Source organism: Mobula birostris, chromosome 3, assembly GCF_030028105.1.
Source record: "Mobula birostris isolate sMobBir1 chromosome 3, sMobBir1.hap1, whole genome shotgun sequence".
NCBI classification, from domain to species: Eukaryota; Metazoa; Chordata; class Chondrichthyes; order Myliobatiformes; family Myliobatidae; genus Mobula; species Mobula birostris.
Window position 1 is genome coordinate 86,568,721 of NC_092372.1, and position 19,920 is coordinate 86,588,640.

The 19,920-nt window shown below is 38.2% G+C and overlaps 1 protein-coding gene across 9 annotated transcripts in view; it reads left to right on the plus strand.

Annotated features, from left to right (window-relative positions):
* The window catches only part of lcorl (ligand dependent nuclear receptor corepressor-like), a 132,984-nt gene that overhangs the window by 47,962 nt on the left and 65,102 nt on the right, over nucleotides 1-19,920 (plus strand). For 8 of the 9 annotated variants that reach the window (XM_072252965.1, XM_072252966.1, XM_072252967.1 and 5 more), the window contains 2 exons: nucleotides 3,082-3,214; nucleotides 12,969-13,223. In XM_072252965.1, the coding sequence (XP_072109066.1) occupies nucleotides 3,082-3,214; nucleotides 12,969-13,223 (388 nt within the window). Of the gene's footprint in view, nucleotides 1-3,081; nucleotides 3,215-12,968; nucleotides 13,224-17,668; nucleotides 17,937-19,920 lie in introns of those variants that run through there. The other variant, XM_072252975.1, reaches the window with a different exon arrangement.

The window sequence follows — 19,920 nt, forward strand, 5'->3', positions numbered from 1 at the left end:
AAAGGAGGTCGGTAGGGAAAAAGTGAGGATAGAATGTGGCATTTTAAAAAAAGTGAACATTAAAAGATGTTTTTTACTTACCTATTAATCACATAGCTTTAGGGATGGGCAATGAAGATTATCAATAGATAAAAGCAGAATGTATGGTTGGAAAACTTCAACTTTATAGCTGTTTTTTTTAAACCAATGAGAATGTTGCTGAAATCTCACTTGTAAAGGAGGTAGTAGACAAAATGAATGGAGTGTAAATTGATAAATTCCAGTATTGCTCAAAGTTACTATTGAGTATGTTCTAAATTATTGTAAGAAATGAGGGTGAACAATGAACATTTAGAAAAAGGGGCACAGCAGTGGAGGAATGCTGCATAATGGAAGTGTCATTCTTTAGTCAACATTAAACTGAATCCCAGTTTGAAGCTTGATGTTAGGAAATCACTGGTATTATTTGTTTATTAACAACAATTTAGCTAGCCAGTATTCCTTCCACAAAAATCACCAAATGCTGATTGTGAGACCTGCTCTTTTTAAATTAGCTGCTGAAATAGTTTGCATTAATTAGTGCTACATTTATTTGTTATGTGAATCTCAATTAAAAAGCTGTATCACCTGGATTCTAGCTGTTTACGAAGGCTTGCCATCAGCACTGCATTAATACAAGTGAGCTACAAATTACTGTAATTTCTGTATCCAGTGAATGAAGGTTAAATTTATCTTTCACCCTTAAACTGCTGCTCAGTTCTGGGTGAGATTGGAAGCTGTTTTTGGTCTTTGCTTGTGCCTTCTGTATAAAGCCAGCAGTTACAAAGCTTTTTTTCTTAATAGTTGCTATGGTGGAATGAAATAAATTAATAAGTGAATGCATAGTCAGCATATCTGCAGATTTTTTTTTGTTATAAAACATGGTATTTGCTAGCCCCTAATCCAGCGGTTCCCATTCTGGATCACTTGCTTAATGTATTGGTCCATGGCGTAAAAAAGTTTGGGAACCTCTGCCCTAATCTGTTCACCACTACATGCCACATTGCTACTTTAAAACTGAATATGTAAAAGTCATTTTCTTTGGAAGTTTGGTAAGGGAAGACCAAACTGTATCATTATCCGGAACAGTAATTTCTCTATTTAGATTGTAAGTCAAGTTTGGGAATATTCATGATGTGCAGTGGTGCTAGAAAATTTGTGAACCCTGTAGAATTTTCTCTATTGCCACATAAATATGACCTAAAATGTGATCAGATCTTCATTTAAGTCCTAAAACTAGATAGAGAACACAATTAAATAACACAAAAACATTACACTTGTTTGTTTATTTGGAAAATTGTCCAATATTACATGTATTTATTGGAAAAAGTATGTGACCAATGCTTTCAGTAACTGGGGTGATCCCCTTGTACAGCAATAATTTCAACCACACATTTCCAGTAACTGTTGATCAGCCCTGCACGTCAGCTTAGAGGAATTTTAGTCTACTCCTCCTTGCAAAACTGCTTCAACTCCTGGGATGTTGGTGGGCTTCCTTGCATGAACTGCTTGCTTCAGGTCCTTCTACAACATTTCTATAGGATTAAGGTCAGGACTTTGACTCAACCATTCCAAAACACGAATTTTCTTCTTTTGAAACCCATTCTGTTGTTGATTTACTCGTGTCTTTCAGATTATTGTCTTGTTGCATTATCCAACTTGTATTAAGCTTCAGTTGATTGACTGCTACCCTGAGGTTTTGAATTTTGAATTCCTTGTTCCCTCAACTATTGCAAGCTGTCCAGGCCCTGAGGCAGCAAAGCAGCCCCAAACCATGATGAAACTTGCACTATGCTTCACAGTTGAGATGAGGTTTTGGTGTTGCTGTGCAGTGCCCCTTTTCCTCCAAACATAGCAATGTCTATCTAACCTTAAGGTAACCCATCCATTCGAAGTATTCCAAATAAGGTTGGCCTCGGGGCGAAATTGTGAATAAAATTGGACAGGAAGTAGCACACATTGCTGTAGGCATTGACAAAGTTTCAATAAATGCTGTTTAGTTAGGTTGGGCCAGGTTACAACTGGATCCAGAATATTAATAATTTTAAATTTTGGGAGAAATAAATTTGGTCCCTAATAGAAACTATAAGAGTGGTGCAAAAACTGAATTCTTGAGAACAAGGAACAAGCTGTCATGCAGTTGGGGGTGAAGTATACCACTGCCAAATGGGGAAAGACACTAGAGGAAGAATTAGATGAATTGGAGAAAACCAGTGAGAATTTTCAGTGGATTATAAATAAATAATCTGCTAGGTTTAGGGAAACAGTAACCACTTTTATTACATTTTTAAAAAATTAGATAATAGAATGAGAAAACAGCTTTCCAAGATGAATTGAAAATAAAAATGATAAATGGGGAAATCATCATACAGATAATTATGGTTAATGTGAAGATCTCATTTGTACAAGAAACTTTAGCCTTTACCATGGCACCTTTACAAGTAGAGATATTAATAAGCCAATACAGAGGGGTGACATTGACAAGAGCTGGAATTTACAAAGTGAAACAAACTATTTGGGGGAAAATACAAAACTGAAATTATTTCAAATAAAAGTATAATTCAGGGTCAGAGTGAAGGAATAATAGATGCACTGAACACTTCTGTTCTTGGAGTAAGGTGGAATAACTAATGAACGAGCTACAACAAGGATGTAATGCAGCTGTGGAATTGAAAAATGAGAATCAGGTCATGACGTGCATCGTAGAATTTTTGAAGTCATATAGAAGATGAGCAGGTTATTAAGAGAAGTGATAGTAATCTAAGTCTGAAAACTTAATTTTAAAGCAACAAATTGAACCATCACAAACTTAGATGACTGACCATCTGGATAAGAGCAAAAAATAAAACAATAGCACAGATGGTGAGCCTATTTGACTATTCATTAAAATAATTTACCTGTGTGGGTTCATAATTATAAATTTGTTTTGTACAAGGAGCTGAAATCGACTAAATATAGTAACTGGTGATCAAATATGGCATGTTTTCAGTGTGAAATCTAAAACCATTTTATTGTTGCTTTTATTTTAAAGCTTTTTCTGAGCATAATTCATTATGTTTCTAGGAGCATATCTCATCTGTGAATGCACCTCCAACACTGACATCTACTGAGGATTCTCTATCTCAGGGGCAGTCCCACACTGAACAGCTTGAATGCCAAGCAGACAAATTTCTTAATGCTATCTTTCATACAAAAGGTATAATATTTATGCTTTGATTCTTAAAACTAATTGAATCTTCAGTTTTGTTGATGAGAAATTACTCTAATTTGCAATGTTGTTTGAACTAAATATGTTCAGGTTTTTATTGCAATTGACAGTATATACTGGAAGTTGCATGAAACGTGCATCCTCATTTAACACTGTGTCTAGTACCTTCCAATGAATAAATCACTTTGGGTCAATTGTTTACATATTCCAAATAGTGCTTGACATTTCCAGCCAAGTTTAATTTTTTTAAAGATGCACTGACACCATCTGCTGGTTGCTCACAAAATAACTTCTGTTTGATTGTCATTTTTTTTAGTGGCTTAATAGGCCTTGAAATACCAGGATTGGCATAAAGGCAAGTTAGGCCAAAATTTACGCAAGTCTCCACACTAATCTTACGGATGCTTGCAGTACAATTTCCAGAGAATCTTATTAGCATTATACTGGAGCACATAAGCTGATATAAACAAGAAACTCAGAAGAGGTGTAAGTAATTACTACCCTTGGAAGCGAGCAATACCAAAAAAGTCAAAATAGACTAACAACCAACATTGAGGCATGGCAATTATGGTGAGTCGCCAGTAATTTCCTTTTGCCAAACATCTTTGATATAAATTGCTATAAAGGTTGTTTCCTTTCTCTCAATTTTGTTTCCTTTTTTCCAGGGGCCTACAGTGAAAAGAGGTAGGCAGCAACTGCTGCTTGGCAGGAGTGTTGCAGTCTTTGGCGAAAATCAAGCTGTAGAAAGATGAGTTGACTGATGGCAAGGATGCAATCTCCTTAAAAGTTAGCCAGAGTGCCTGAAAGAGGCTTTGCTTGCTCTTTGTAGAAATCTTTGAGTCTGCACATATCCTAAATGATGATACAAGAAGATAAGCAACCTGATCAAGGCTGACAAGGTAAGGCACCTTCCTTGCTCTCTGCCTTTCAGGTTCAAACCTGAACATAAATTTTTGAGCAATACCTGGTATTAACATTGCAGTCTCACCAGCCACTACCTAAGCAAGTGATGAGTCAGCAATAGTGGTAACTGCCTCTACTTGGAGGACATCAGAACTTTGTGTTTCATTGCTTAAATAATGAATTTTATTTAAAACTAGCACATTGAGTAATAAGGGCAAGTTAATCGCCTAATCTTGTTGGCACTGATTTTCTATATGAAGTAGGCAATCCATATACCCTTCCTAAATTCTCCTACACCTTTTCACGGCATGTTAAAGTATTGTGGCTTTGAGAAAGATACATTGGTGGAGTACCTTGTACACCAGAATCCTGATGTCAGTAGCTTTCCAGGTTCCTGGTGGTTCGTAGAATGTGTGCCAACCATGAGGCCAATCTAAACTGCTCCAATCATTTTGGGAATACCCTTCTCTTCCCTGCTTGTTCATGTGTCTATCTGAGTGCCTCTTAAACTTCCTAATGTATCTGTTTCTGTCACCTCCCTTGGCAGGGCTTTCTACTCATCTACCACTCTCTGTATGTACAAAAAATAAAACCATATACACTTCCTTTTAAACATTCCCCCTCACCTTAAAGCTATGTCCTCTAGTATTTAACCTGACCATCCTGGGGTAAAGATTCTATTTACCCTATCTATACTGCTCATGATTTTATGTACAGTTACATCTTTAAATCTGTTCAATTGGGACAAATCAGGACCAGTATATTTTGGCTCAATTAAGCAGCTGTCCCAGTTAACCGAGATCTTATGGAAATAGTTAAAAAGGTATCAGAAAAAGACAAATTATATATTTAAATACAGAACAAATTAGATCACTACCAGTATGACTACAGTACTATAAAACTTAGGCCCTACTAGTTATTGACAGAGGAATTCATCTAGTGTACGCTGCCATGTTCTTTTGACTGTTAGCAAACGACATCATTGCAGACTCCTAGTGGAGAGAATGGACTGCCTTCATACAATGTGTTTCATGATTACATTCTTCATAGTTCCTAACTTGAAGTAGTGAAATTCTCATTTTCACTTCCAGCTGTTACTGGCATCTCCAAGCCTGAATGCTTGAAACTGCAGTGAGCAAAACAGTTCTCAATTGTCTCACTGCTTATTTCTTGCCAACTATCAGTGACAAAAGTCAATGCTTTTTGAACATAAACACACACAATTAGTGCTATTGGAAAAACAAATAAATGCTTCTTGGGCTTCCAGACAAATACAGGTATCAATTTTAACCGATGTTTTGGTGACAAACTCTTCCATCCTCATCAGGGATGATGTCTAGTCTGGTGGTATATATACCAGTGTCGCCCATCCCTCCTGATTGGTTCATCCTCACCTCATCAGGGTTCCACTGTCCCACCTTGTTTATAATATAATTCCAGTTCTTAGAGTGAGACCATCATCATTGTTAAAATTCTTTTCCTCTAGTTTTATTTCAATGGCTTCCTTCATCAGACAGTCTCAATAGCAAATGGCACAGCACAGTGGTTTTGTGATGTTGACGTCAATCCTATGGCCATTGCAAATGCAGTGTTCTACTACCCTCAATTTCTCCAGGTAACCCAAACAGGTACATCTCTTGTGCACCCCGTCTGGCTAAGATGTGGAGTAACCAATCGAGAGGGATGGACGATGGGGATATATATACCACCGGACTAGACATGCCTAAGCATCATCCCTGATGAAGGTAGCAGAGTTTGTTATCAAAACAGTTAAAATGGATACCTGTACCCAGATGAAAGCCCAAGAAGAGTTTATTCCTCATATCCACCGGGAAAGCGCTAGATCCTTTTTCGCTATTGAAAATCATCACTCTAAGCTAGGTGTCATGTCTAAAGGCCACACAAGTGCACGCGACTGACTCTAATTAGAAGCTGTTTGGCAACAGTCCCCTGTCCCAATTAAGTACAGTAGTGTCCTAAACAACTGAAGGGAATTACAACTATTTTCTCAGTTTTTGGTTTTGAAGAGTTGTCCCAACTAAGTGGCTGTCCAGATTAACCGATGGCCCAGTTAACTAGAATCCACTGTATTTCAGAGCTTGACAGGCACCCTAATAGATGCTCTAGTGAAAACAATCAGTTTGTCTAATCTCTTGTAGCGAATGCACCAAAAAAAAAGCATTCTTATATACCCCTTCTGAACCCCTCTCATTCTTCGTATAGTGTGGCAATTGCACACACAAGAAGTTCTATAGAAAGTTATTGTGACTTCCTTTTATACCGACCATACCAATGGATGAAAGCAAGTTTGCTGTATTCATTTGCCCTGCCACAACAAATGTCTTGCACTTGAGGTGCTGCATAATAAATTACATTTGTCATTTCTCTCCCTAAATTTCCATCTGATCTCTATCCTGTTCTATCGCCTTCCTCACTATCATCAACTCCACCAATCTCCATGTTGTCTGCAAATCTGACTAAGATGTCAGCTATGGTCAGCAGCACTAAGTGTTAGGACTTGAAATGCACCGTTAAAGGACTTGACACATTTTTGCTTTCCACTTAAAATGGAAACTGCATCCGTTCTCATACTATGCTTTTATCCTCACAGGGCCAGCAAAGCCGAATTATCTTGTCCTGGAAGGAGAGAGTTACAAGGAAGACAGGATGAGGATGAACACCTCCAAGCAAAATAGTAAAAAAAAGGACTGTCGTCTTGTCCTTATCACCATGTAAATTCTAATGTAGCAGGAAAGTGTGCATCCCCTTGTGCGTAGGAGTAGCTTTTTGCTTTTGCTCTATCTTGGTTCCAGCAGCCCTACCACAAACTACTACACTCTTTTGCGTTTGGCAGATCCAGGCATGGCGCAGCTGTAATGATGAAGCCTAGTAAGGAACCTGGTTGACTGTCAATTCAGAGGCTAGAAAATGGTTGAATGGAGTTTGGGGTAATAATTGCCTCTTCTCCATTGGCAAAGGCTTGAAGGCATCCCAAGGAAAGGGGAGGGGGTGGAATGCTAGTCAGAATTAACATGGTTACATTTGGAAAGGTAAATGCTCCAGGAACTTTCCAAGTAAATGAACAATTTGGGCTATATCAACAATTATTTGGAACCATTTCTAACATTGCACAGAGCATTTTTGTGGATTATAACCATTTCATCAAGCCATCAATTATATCCTTGGCCCATAGCATTTGAGCAGTTAGTGATTCATTGGAGGGCATGGAAAATTGTGACATTGGCAAGTCAGCTGCCAATCACAGCTGCACACCCAGTGCCAATGGGGCATCACTTGCTGCCTTCCACATTTCCCAAACCAACCCCAGAGCCAAAATAAAATAGACTGCGGTTGCTTCAGAAGTACAGTCAGCATCTGCTGCATTCCAGGTGTCAGTTGCTATACCCTGAATGACAGCTCAGCTTAACATCCCTATTTTGGATTATTAAGTTCTTGGCCATCCTGTCTGGCTCCATATTCTTGATTTTTTTAAAAAAACTGGCAAAATATTGTTGTAAAGATTTAATCCTGATACCAAGCAAAAGTTCAAGGATAAGTGACAATGTGAACTTGCTTGAGAGCCTTTACTGTTGTGTATATTTTGGGGCTGCAGTATAATATGACATAGGTGTGACTAATTTATGATTAATTTTCTGTTTAGTTGCTGTTGTCATTTAACTGTTACTGTAAATTGTTATAATGCTATCTAAATTGAATTACTGCAGCTGATTGTTTACATTTTTTTAAGAATGAATAAACATTGAATTGTGCACTTAATGTTGCAGTAATTTTTTAGTTTGGTATTTAATCAATAGTTCTGTTACTGCCAGCCTTTTGATACAGCCACAGCTGTGAGGTTCACATTGAAGTGTTCTGTGTATATGCTACAATTATAGAACACATCACTTTTTTCAACTTGACCATTCACTTGTTGAGGCTTAAGGCATACCTGTGTTGTACTTTTGAATAAACAGTGAATTGTTTCTTGCATTGCTTGATCTTGTCTGTATGGCTACCTTCACAGAGGGGAAAAGTCCAGAGAATAATTAAGTTGCTGATAGAAGTGCCCTGAAAGTGCAGCAATTAGCGCTGAATACCTCAACTAGGAACAGTTATCTGTCTTTCCTGGTGGTGTTGATTCCGTGGAAGTGGGTCACACATGTCAGGTATCTTTAATTCCTTGGGTCTTGCACGTCTAAGGTATTCTTCAAGGCCAAATTGTCTCCTTAGTATGGAAAGCTACTGTCCTTGATAATCCTTTATAGCATGTAGTTCAGGACACCTGACTATATAAAGGACTTGGCGAGGTAGTAATAGGGGACATGGAAGTGGCAGATAAACGGCACCAAGTATTTTGCATCAGTCTTCACTGGAAGACATTAGCAGTAGGCCAGAGTTAGGGTGCAGAAGTGAATGCAGTTATTGCTAAGGAGCAGGTGCTGGGGAAGCTGAAAGGCCTGAAGGAAAATACGTCACCTGGACAGATGGACTACCACACCCCAGGGTTCTGAAAGAGGTAGCTGCAGAGTTTGTGAAGGCATTAGTAATGATCTTCCAAGAATCACTAGATTCTGGCATGCTTCCAGAGAACTGGAAAATTGCAAATGTCACTCCACTCTTCAAGAATGGAGGGAGGCAGAAGAAAGGAAATGGTGGGCCAGTTGGCGTGACAGTTGCTGGGAAGATGTTGGAGTTGGTTGATAAGAATGTGGTTTTGGGGTACTTGGAGACACGTAATAAAATAGGCCAATGTCAACAAGGTTTCCTTAAGAGAAAATATTGCCTGACAAATCTGTTGGAATTCTTTGAAGAAATAACAAGCAGGATAGACAAAGAAGAATCAGTGGATGTTGTGTACTTGGAGTTTCAGAAGGCCTTTGACAAGATGCCACACATGAGCTGCTTAACAAGATAGGTGCTCGTGCTATTACAGGAAAGATGTATATAGGATTGGCTGATTGGCAGGAAGCAAGGAGTGGAAATAAAGGGAGCCTTTTTGTTTGGCTGCTGAGACTAGTGGTGTTCCATGGTGATCGGTGTTGGAGCTGTTTTATGTCAGTGATTGAGAATTGATGGCCTTGCACCCGGGTTTGCAGATGATATGAAAGGTGGAGGAGCAGGTAGTGTTCAGGAAGCAGGGAGGCTGCAGTAGGGCTTGGGTTAGGAGAGTGGGCAAAGTGACAGAGGGAATTGTATTGGAAAGTGTACAGTCATTCACTTTGGAAGGAATAAAAGGGTAGGCTGTTTTCTAAACAGAAAATATGCAAAACTCAGTTGCAAAGGGACTTGGGAATCTTTGTACAGGATTCACTAAAGGTTAACTTACAGGTTGAGTTAGTAAGGCAAATGCAATGTTAGCATTCCTTTTGAGAGGACTGGAATATAAAAGCAAGGATGTAATACTGAGTCTTTATAAGGCACTGGTGAGGTCTGTCTTGAATAGTTTTGGGGCTCCTTATGTAAGGATGGATGTGCTGACATTGAAAAGGGTTCAGAGGAGGTTCACGAGAATGATTCTGGGAATGAAAGGGTTTTTGTATGTGAAACATTTAATGGCTCTGAGCCTGTACTCACTGGAATTTAGAAGAATGAGGGGGATCTTGTTGAAACCTATTTGAATATTGAAAGCCTAGACAGAGTAGGGGAGCCTAGGACCAATAGACACAGCCTTTGAATAGAGGAAGCCTGTTTAGATGGTGGTGAATCTCTGGAATTTGTTGCCACAGGTAGCTGTGCAGGCCAAGTCACTGAGTGTACTCAATGCGGAGGTTGATAGGTTCTTGATTAGTCAGAAAGTCAAAGGTTATGGGGAGAAGGCAGGAGAATGGGGTTGAGGGAAAATGGATCAGCCATGATGAAATGGCAGGACAGACTCAGTGGGTTGAATGGCCTAATTCTGCTCCTGTGTCTTCATGGTTGTTCTTCCCAGTCTTGCAGTCACCCAGCTCATTTCCAATTGGTAATGGAAGAGTTTGAAGGGATTTAAATAGACAGCCTAACTATCTCTAGTGAAAACATGATAGTCTGGAGCTCTGGGTCTAAATGCATAACTTTGCACATGACCTTATTTTCTACTACTATATGATGTTCCTTCATCCTGATCTTTACATCCTCTATAAGGGAATAATACTTGGCGTTGTAATCTTTTATTAGTTGCTCACATCAGTGCCTGTTGCACTTCTACTAGCCGTTTTTTTAAACAGTGCTGTTCTTTATTTTACAATTAAAACTAAATGGAGGAAGAATGGATGTAGCATTAGCACTTAATACATTCAAAATATTATGAAGAACAAAGTCTTAAGATCTTGTTCGTGAAATCCTATGCTGCTTTTAAAATCCAGAGATGAAACAAGTTATTGCAGAACTGAAGATACAAATGTAAAACTTACTGTTTAAAATTATTCATAAATATCATTGGTATAAGTATTATTGATGATTGTTCAGTCAGCAGCAAAAAGGTTGAGGTTTGACCCTGTTATCAAAGGATGGGATAAAAGCTTTGAAGACAGACAAGATGGAATTGATACATAGTTTGCTACAAATATTTAATGTACAAAAATCCAATCGGGGGAAAAAAAGTCCAACAGTGAATAACAAGTTAAAGTAAAGAAGCTCAGGAAAGTGTATAATGTTACCAGTAGGAGTAGTGAGACTGATGACTCGGAACATTTCAGAATTCCACAATCAAAGACCAAGGTACTGAAAAGGAATGGTCATATAGAATATGAGAATAATTTAATAAAATTTGCAAAAGATGGGTAAAAAGGAAAAGGCTAGCAAAACTTAAAACTGAAATTAGAAGACTGAATGGTGGAGAGATTAAGGCAATATTTTGCCTTCCTTCATAAAGAATGCAAAAAATACCTCCCAGAAAGAACAGAGCAAGAGCAAATATGAAATTGAAACAAATTAGTATTAATGGACCATTAAGAGAATGGGGAGTAAAAGCAAACCTGATAGCATGCAAGTATTTGAAATTAATGGTAATTTCCCTGGTATCTATAAAATCAAGAATGATTTCCACAATTTTAAAAGGTGGTAAATTTAATCCCACTAGCTATAAGAGACTGAGAAAATTAGGAACTTTATTTCTTTGTTGTAGTTGACCTGACATCAATAATGTGAAAATTGGTAGTTTTTTAAAGAAGATGGAGACTGGGCACTTTTTTAAAAAAAAGAAAGTAAAAGATTGGGCAGAATCAATGTGTCTTTCTGAAAGGCAAATTATGTGGTTTTTTTTTAAATTTGAGATTGTAACTAATTGGATGGTTAAGAGGTACCCAACTGATGTGGTGTATTGGACTTCCAGAGGAATTGCATAAGGTTATCAAAACAAAATTATGACAAATGGCATTGAAGGTGATATGCTGGTGTGAATGAAGATTGATTAACAGACTGAAACAGTAGGGATTAATGTAATTCTCTGGAGCTTGTAACTAGTGGGGTGGCCCAGCTATACCATGTTATGGCACCAGCTGATGGTAGGATGTGTCACTGACTTTGAGGGTATTAAGTGTAATATATCACAATATACCTTGTTATGGCCTTGCACCTATTGTCTGCCTGCACTTCCCTTTCTCTATAATTGTAACACTTTACTATGCATTCCAGTGTTTTCCATTGCACCACTGTAGTACTGAAATAATCTGTATATAAAGTGAAGTTTTTCATTATACCTTGGTACGTGTGACAATAACAGTTCAGTTTATTAATCAAGGTGTTAGTGTGTGTTGTGAAGAAAATAAGGGAGGCTTCAGGAAGGAGGAGACAGGATAAGTGAATTAGAAATTTGATATTAGAATATAATATGGAAAAATGAAGTTATCTACTTTAGTTTTTAAAAAAATGGAAAGGTGTAATTGTTGAATGATAGATTTAAAGGCAGTGATGTAGGATCTTGTGTGTCCTTGTATATAAATGATAAAATTAATAGACAAGTACAGAAGAAAGTTAAGGCAAACAGTAAGTTGGCCTTTATGACAAGAGGATTTGAGTGGGAAAATTATATTTTTCTGAAATTATATGAGTTCCTGGAAAGACGACATTAGGACAATTATGTACAGGTCTAGCCTTGTACTACTGGATATACTGGTCTTGTATATATTACTGGATTTGTGCCAAAGGGATGCAATGGGGATTCACTAAATTGATAACTGGGATCCAGGATTATTCTATGGGGAGATTTAAAATAAACTGGGTCTTTATTCTCTTGTGTTTTGAAGAGTGAAAAGTGATAAAACTGAAACATTTAAAAAAATATATTGGGCTAAACAGGATAGATGCTATGAAGATTTATCATGCCTGGACTATCTAGTACCAGGAGTAATGCTCTGAAAGCATAGGATCGGCCAATTCAGGACTCTGGTAAAAAGAAATTTCTTCATCTAGGGTAGATCCAGGTTCTCTTTTCGAGGACCACAAAGGCTCTTTGACAAAGAGAGTGATTGATATTTAATATTTAAAAATCATCAAGTCTTATGCTGCTAGTGTGGGAAAGTGGTACTCAGGTTGAAGATAATTACAGTGTCACTGAATGGCCCATTATTATTAAGTGCCAACAAGCTGCATTTTTGAATGAAGGAGCAGGTGCTATGAATGAACAGCTGAGAGTGGAAGTGGTAGAAAAGGTTGATTCATGAATAGTGCAAATCCAGTACAAACAATTTAGATGGCCAATTTAAATTATTATTATGTTGAACTTGTTCTTTGTTGGCCTAAATTAACAGCATTTTATGTTATGGTGTTGTATATTTGGAAGGAGGAAAAATGTAATGTTATGTGCCCTAATTGCAAATGAACATCTATATCATAAATTTTTATTTTACTGTGTTATTTTTAGACCTTCCTCAGAACTGTGATCGCAACATTCCTTTAGTTGCTCAGGAAATAATGAAAAGAATGATTCGTCAGTTTGCAATTGAATATATATCCAGAAGTAATCGTGTTCATGGAACTCAGACTGGATCAGCCGATGAATCTGTTTCAGTCCTAAATGATCCTCCTGCCAACCAAACCCAGAACTCCTTTCATCAGGAGCAGGAGGGACCATTAGACCTCACTGTGAATAAAAATCAACAGAAATGTTTTCAACAAGGTAATTAAATTTCTCTTTTACTTTAATTAGGGATTTGGAGTGGTGGGGGTGGGAGGAATGTTGAGAGTTTGCACAGATGTTTAAGATGTTTATAATTGAAGTAATTTAATGGAAACTGTTACTCTAAATTACCATCCTGTCATTTGCAGTTTGGTTCCAAATCTAGGTTGAAATTGATATAATGAAAGAAACTACCTCAACCTTATTCTGAATAAATGCAAACTCCAGTTTTAGAAAGTAAATTGACAGTCTTGCACAAGGTCGACATGTATTTGGTTTATTGAATAACTGGGGGAAAAGTTAAATTTAAAAGTAAGTCAGGTTGCTTCAAATCTCTCATTATCAGAATCAGGTTTAATATCACTGGCATATGTCATGATATTTGGTATTAACTCATATGGCCCACCAGGTTCACGCTATCCATCTATTCTAATCCCATTCATCATCATTTGTTCCACAGCCTTCTATGTCAAGGCATTCAAATGCACGTCTGTGTTACTATTAGTTTGCTTTGGGGTTAAAACATGCCATATTAGAGCAAGATAAATGTATACACACACACACACACACTAAGAATGAGGCTTAGAAACATAGAAAATAGGTGCAGGAGTAGGCCATTCGGCCCTTCAAGCCTGCACCACCATTCAGTACGATCATGGCTGATCATCCAACTTAGAACCCTGTACCTGCTTTCTCTCCATACCCCCTGATCCCTTTAGCCACAAGGGCCATATCTAACTCCCTCTTAAATATAGCCAATGATCAAAGGATCAAAGCAACTTGATTCTTTTTAAAGATTTAATAATTTCTGTGCTAAATTTCCTTGATTACAAAATCATCCTTCATTTCTTACAAGTAGTGGTTGCAAGAAATAGCATTTCTTACAATAGTTAAAAGAGCATTCACAGAAAATGCAATAAAGTCTTCTATTGATTTGAAATTTTGTCTTTTATAAGAAAATACAAAATAGATGTAAAGAGTACAGTTAGTGTTATGTACATGTGGCGAGTGAGTTCAAGTTATTTGTAGCTACATAATTGGAGCTTGTATCACAAGATCAAATATTTTAAAAAAAGAAACATTAAAATATTATTTATCTAAATTTGTATATGCAATGATGTACAAGATTATTGGCATTGAGTAGCATTGTAGTTATTGGACTAATGTCCAGAGGTTTACTTTTTAAAAAAAACCGAGACAAAGTTTTGAATACTACTATGATAATGTGGTAAATTGGATCAGCAAATTTGCTGATGATACAAAGATTGAAGGTGTAGTGGGCAGTGAGGAAGGTTTTCAAAGCTTGCAGAGGGATTTGGACCAGCTGGAAAAATGGGTTGAAAATTGGCAGATGGAGTTTAATACAAACAAGTGTGAGGTATTGCACTTTGGAAGGACAAACCAAGGTAGAACATACAAGGTAAATGGTAGGGCACTGAGGAGTGCAGTAGAACAGGGATCTGGGAATACAGATACAAAATTCCCTAAAAGTAGTGTAGATAAGGTCGTAAAGAGAGCTTTTGGTACATTGGCCTTTGTAAATCAAAGTATTGAATATAAGAGTTGGAATGTTAGGGTGAGGTTGTATAAGGCATTAGTGAGGCCGAATTTGGAGTATTGTGTGCAGTTTTGGTCACCAAATTACAGGAAGGATATTAATAAGGTTGAAAGAGTGCAGAGAAGGTTTACAAGGATGTAGCCAGGACTTGAGAAACTGAGTTACAGAGAAAGGTTGAATAGGTTAGGACTTCATTCCCTGGAGCGTAGAAGAATGAGGGGAGATTTGATAGCGGTATATAAAATTATGATGGGTATAGATAGATTGAATGCAAGCAGGCTTTTTCCACTGAGGCAAGGGGAGAAAAATAAACAAAGGATATAAGTTAAGGGTGAAGGGGGAAAAGTTTAAAGGGAACATTGGGGGGGCTTCCTCACATAGAGAGTGGTAGGAGTGTGGAATGAGCTGCCAGATGCAGTGGTGAATGCGGGCTCACTTTTAACATTTAAGAAAAACTTGGATGAGAGGTATATAGAGGGATATGGTCCAGGTGCTGGTCAGTGGGACTAGGCAGAAAAGTGGTTCAGCACAGCCAAGAAGGGCCAAAAGGCCTGTTTCTGTGCTGTAATGTTCTATGGTTCTACTATGATAGCTGGGGAACTTAAATTCACATAATTAAAGCTACTTTTGATATGACTATAAAACTTGAATTGCTATAAAAACCTGTATTAGTTTCATTAATTTCCTACAAGAAAGGAAGTTAATGTACTTACTATGTCTAGTCTTCTATGTCCATTTCCAGACCCATTCTTAAATTGCTCTCTGGCAATTTTGGAAGGATGAATAATAAGTGGTTAGTGCTGTTGACACCCATATTCCTACAATAAATGTTTTTAACTAAATAATTTGGGGAAGAGTGTTCAACCTGGAATCCAATGTGTAGGCATTCTGAGGTTTAGTGAGAAGGAAAGTACTCAAGCACTTTGATTATGGAGTCATTCACAGGTTAGGTGGTGGTATAGGTCAGATTAGTGGTCAGACAGAAGGATCTCAAATGAGTTAGGCTGATAAAGTCAAATTTTTCTAATTAAAATCTCAACTACATAAGCCTTATTCATCTGCTTAAGGATTTTTGCTGTCTTATCAGCATGAAGACCTCGCACCATAAGAATGCCATTCCTAAAGGTACATCTCTAAGACACGTTGTTCTGGTATGCAAGAAGGATGACTGCACTGACCCTGGAAGCTATAGACCACTAAACTTAATGTGTATCATAGGTTAGATAATGGAAACAGTAATAAAGAATGAGATGGAAAAGTAGCTGATAAGAACTTAGAAACATGCATATTAGCAGAAAGCCAGCATGGGTTCAGAAAGGGGAAATCATATTTTACTAATACGCTGGAGTTCTATGAAGAGGCAACTAAGATGTATGATAACAATAGAGTGGTTGACGTCATTTACTTGGACTTTCAGAAGGCTTTTAACAAGGTACCCTACAAGAGATTAATAATCAAATTACAGGAGGTAGGTATTCAGGGTAAGGTGTATGAATGAGTGCAGAATTGGCTCAAAAACAAAACAAGTTACAGTGAGGTCATTTTCACACCTAGAGGATGTTAAAAGTGGGGTTCAGCAGGAATCAGTTTTTGGGCTGCTACTGTTTCTAATTTACATTAATGATTTGGATAAACACGTAACAAATAAACTAAAGTTTGCCGATGACACAAAATTAGGGGTACAGGCTGATAGCATTCAGGCAGCAGAATCAGTAGAGTTAAAACTAAACAAAATCCAGATGTGGGCAGATGGCAGATGAAATTTAGTGAAAGTAAATGTAACATATTGCATACAGGAAGTGGAAATATGGAGCTTTGAAGTCGGAAAGTGCACCCTATGAGAAGGATTTGTGTGTCTTGGTAGACTCATCACTATCAACATCTAAACAATGCACAGAAGCAATTAAGAAGGCTAATTGAATGTTGTGCTATATAATGCGCTCAGTGGAGTTCCAGGTTTAGAGAGGTTATCCTGAAGCTGTATAATGTGCTTGTGTGGCCACGCCTTGAGTACTGTGTACAATTTTGGTCTCCATACTTTGTGAGGGATGTGAAGGGACTGGTGAGAGTTCAGAGAGGGATGATTAGACTCATTCCAGGTCTGTAGGGTATGAGCTATGAAGAAAGATTGAAAGAATTAAATCTTATTAGCCTAACTAGGTGTAGAATGAGAGGAGACATGATGAAGTATTCAACATCATCAAGGGGATCAGTAAGATGGATGCCAGGTCCTACTTCAAAATTAATCCATCAACAAGGACACAGGGTCATAGGTGGAGACTGTTTAAAGGGAGATTTCAGACTAACATCAGGAAGCATTTCTTTACACAGCGAGTTGTGGACACTAGGAACAAACTACCTAGTTGTGTAGTTGAGAGTAGAACCTCAGAGACCTCCAAATCTAAACTCAATAGTTATTTCAATACACTATGTTAATAGGAATTTGGCAAGCTTTGTTCGGCCGAATGGCCTGTTGTCAAAAACTTTCTAATGTTCTAAGGCACAAGCATCCTGACATGAAAATGATCAGAATCACTTTATTGCCAGTATGTGAAACATATGAGAATTGATTGTGGTTCCGTGCCAAGTGTAAAACACAGGACAATACCACAATAGCAACAACAATTTACAAGGCAATAGTGCAAACAGCCATGAGCAGTCAACAATTAGCAGAACAGTCACATGCACAGATGTCAATAATCAAACAACAAGGAGAGCAGGAAAGGCCACTTTACGGATGTTGTGCAGGAACAGTTAGGGTACTACACCTGAGTGAGTTTTGTTGAGAAGCTGGATAGCTACAGGAAAGAAGCTTTGGTGAAGACATGTAGTACGGGTGCTGCTCTTTCATTATCACTGAGTCTAAATACTGCTATTTTCTATCCAGCAGAGAGAGTTTTTTTCATCAGCAGCAGGAACAGCAGCAACTTATGAAGATGAAGTGCGAGAGTACTTACAGATAGGCACAAAAATGCTGCCTTCCCAACGCTGCCCACACCAGGAAAATAGATTTTTAAAAGTGAGAACTGATAATAGACTAAAAAAGTTAGACGGTTAAGTGAGCAGCTGTAAGAGGTAGGTGGCACAAGGATTAAGATTTATTGAGCAATTGGCACTGTTACTGGGTTAAGAGGAAGCTGGGATGGGATGACCAGCAGGTTTGGATGAATTGTGACTAATCAGGTAACTTATAAGGTTAAGACATGGTGGCATAGGATGATTCTGGAAAAGATATAATCAGTAACAATAAATTAAATGGTGGTGTTTCCAGAAAGGGCTAAATTGTTCTTGCATAGAGCCAGTGTGGATTCAGTGACTAGGTGATCAATTTCTGTGCTCTTTGCTTTATATTCTTATAACTGGATAGTGATCTGGGTTAAAAACTAAGCACAGAATAAAGAGGTTGACTGTACGTGTTCCTATAGATGCTGCCTGGCATGCTGCGTTCCACCAGCATTTTGTGTATGTTGCTTGAATTTCCAGCATCTGAAGATTTCCTCGTGTTTACAGAACAAAGAGCCAACCTTACAAATAGCCTTCAAGTTCTAGGAAATAAGTGGGCCAAAAAGAAAAGCTTATAGCACTATCCTGATGCATAAGGCGTTACAACAGAATGCATCAATTAATGGTTTGAAATAAATATGATTAATAGCCATTAGAGAGTTGTTTCAGAGTGACAGAATTTTGGAACACAATATGGCTTGGTAGGTAAAAATGGAGCTTGAGCAAAGACTAGAAATTTTGAAAGAAACTGTCCAGAAAAGAATACTTAAATACGATTTAAAACATTTACATGATGTTTACTTAAGCCTTCTACACCCAATCCTCTAAATAGTATGTAATATGGCCCTGTAGTAAGGGCCTCTCCACCTCTGTGTAAACAATGATCTGCGTCAAAGTTGAGAGATGCACTCATTCTGGACATTGTCATGAATATTGAAGAGCAGTGAGCAATCATAGGGGTGAAATATTATTGGTCAAAGTCAGGAACAACAGGATTTGCCTCTGTGTGATTTATTTTAATTATTCTTTTTCCCGCGGAGCCTTGAAATGTCTTGCAATAAAAATTACAATTTGGCCGTTGTAGAGCAGGGGTTTCCAACCTGCGGTAATCTACAACTCCATGGTAGGACAACTCTAGAGTTCGCAGTTGGATTTCCAGGTGTCAGCTCCATATACAAAATAAAGAAATACAATGAAATTAAACAGGCAGCCACGTGACTGCAGATGCTGGCATCTGGAGCAATAAACAATCTGCTGGAGGAACTCAGTGGGTTGAGAGAATGGTGTGGAGAAGGAATTGTTGTCATTTTGGGTCAAAAGACCATAATCTGCTTTAGGGACCGAAAGTAGAGATGGGTAATAGTCACTATAAAGCCAGGAAGGAGGCAGAAGGGCAGCAGTCAGTGATGATTTTGGACAAGGAAGGACAAAGGATGACAGGCAAATTGACTCAGGAGAGTGGAGGAATTTCGGAGGCAGAGATTAGGATTAGCTTTATTTGTCTTGTGTATGTCAAAATGTACAGTGAAATGTCAACGATCAAGACAGTCTGAGGATGTGCTGGGACAGCCCACAAGTGTCGCCGTGCTTTTGGTGCCAACATAGTATGTCCCCAATTTACTAACCCTAGTCCATACATCCTTGGAATGTGGGAAGAAACTGGAGCACCAGAGAAACCCCATATGTTACTGTGAGAACACATACGTAAATTAATTACAGAGAGTGGCGAGAAATGAACCTATCGCTAGGAATGTAGGGTGTTCATGAACCACTACACATCATGCTGCCCAGAGACCAAGGCAGATGGTTGACGTGTGGAGACAGGCAAAAAAAAAAGGGAGGCAGAATGTGCCGAGTTGGGAAAGAAGAGGATGACGGTGGGAGACAGCTGGGTGGGTGATGAGCAGGAACACAAAAGCTGGAATCAGATAAATAAGGAAGGTGATAATTGGAACTATTAGGAGAAAAGTAGGCAAATGGAAGCAACGAGGAGGCTGAGGGTAAAGAATCTAGTGGGTGAACTGTGTGTGTTACGGGTGAAACTAGGAAGGTAGTAGGGAGCTTGGGGGAGTGGTGGTGACAACTAAAATTGGAAAGTTCATTGTCCTACCATGGAGTTGTAGATTACCCAGATGG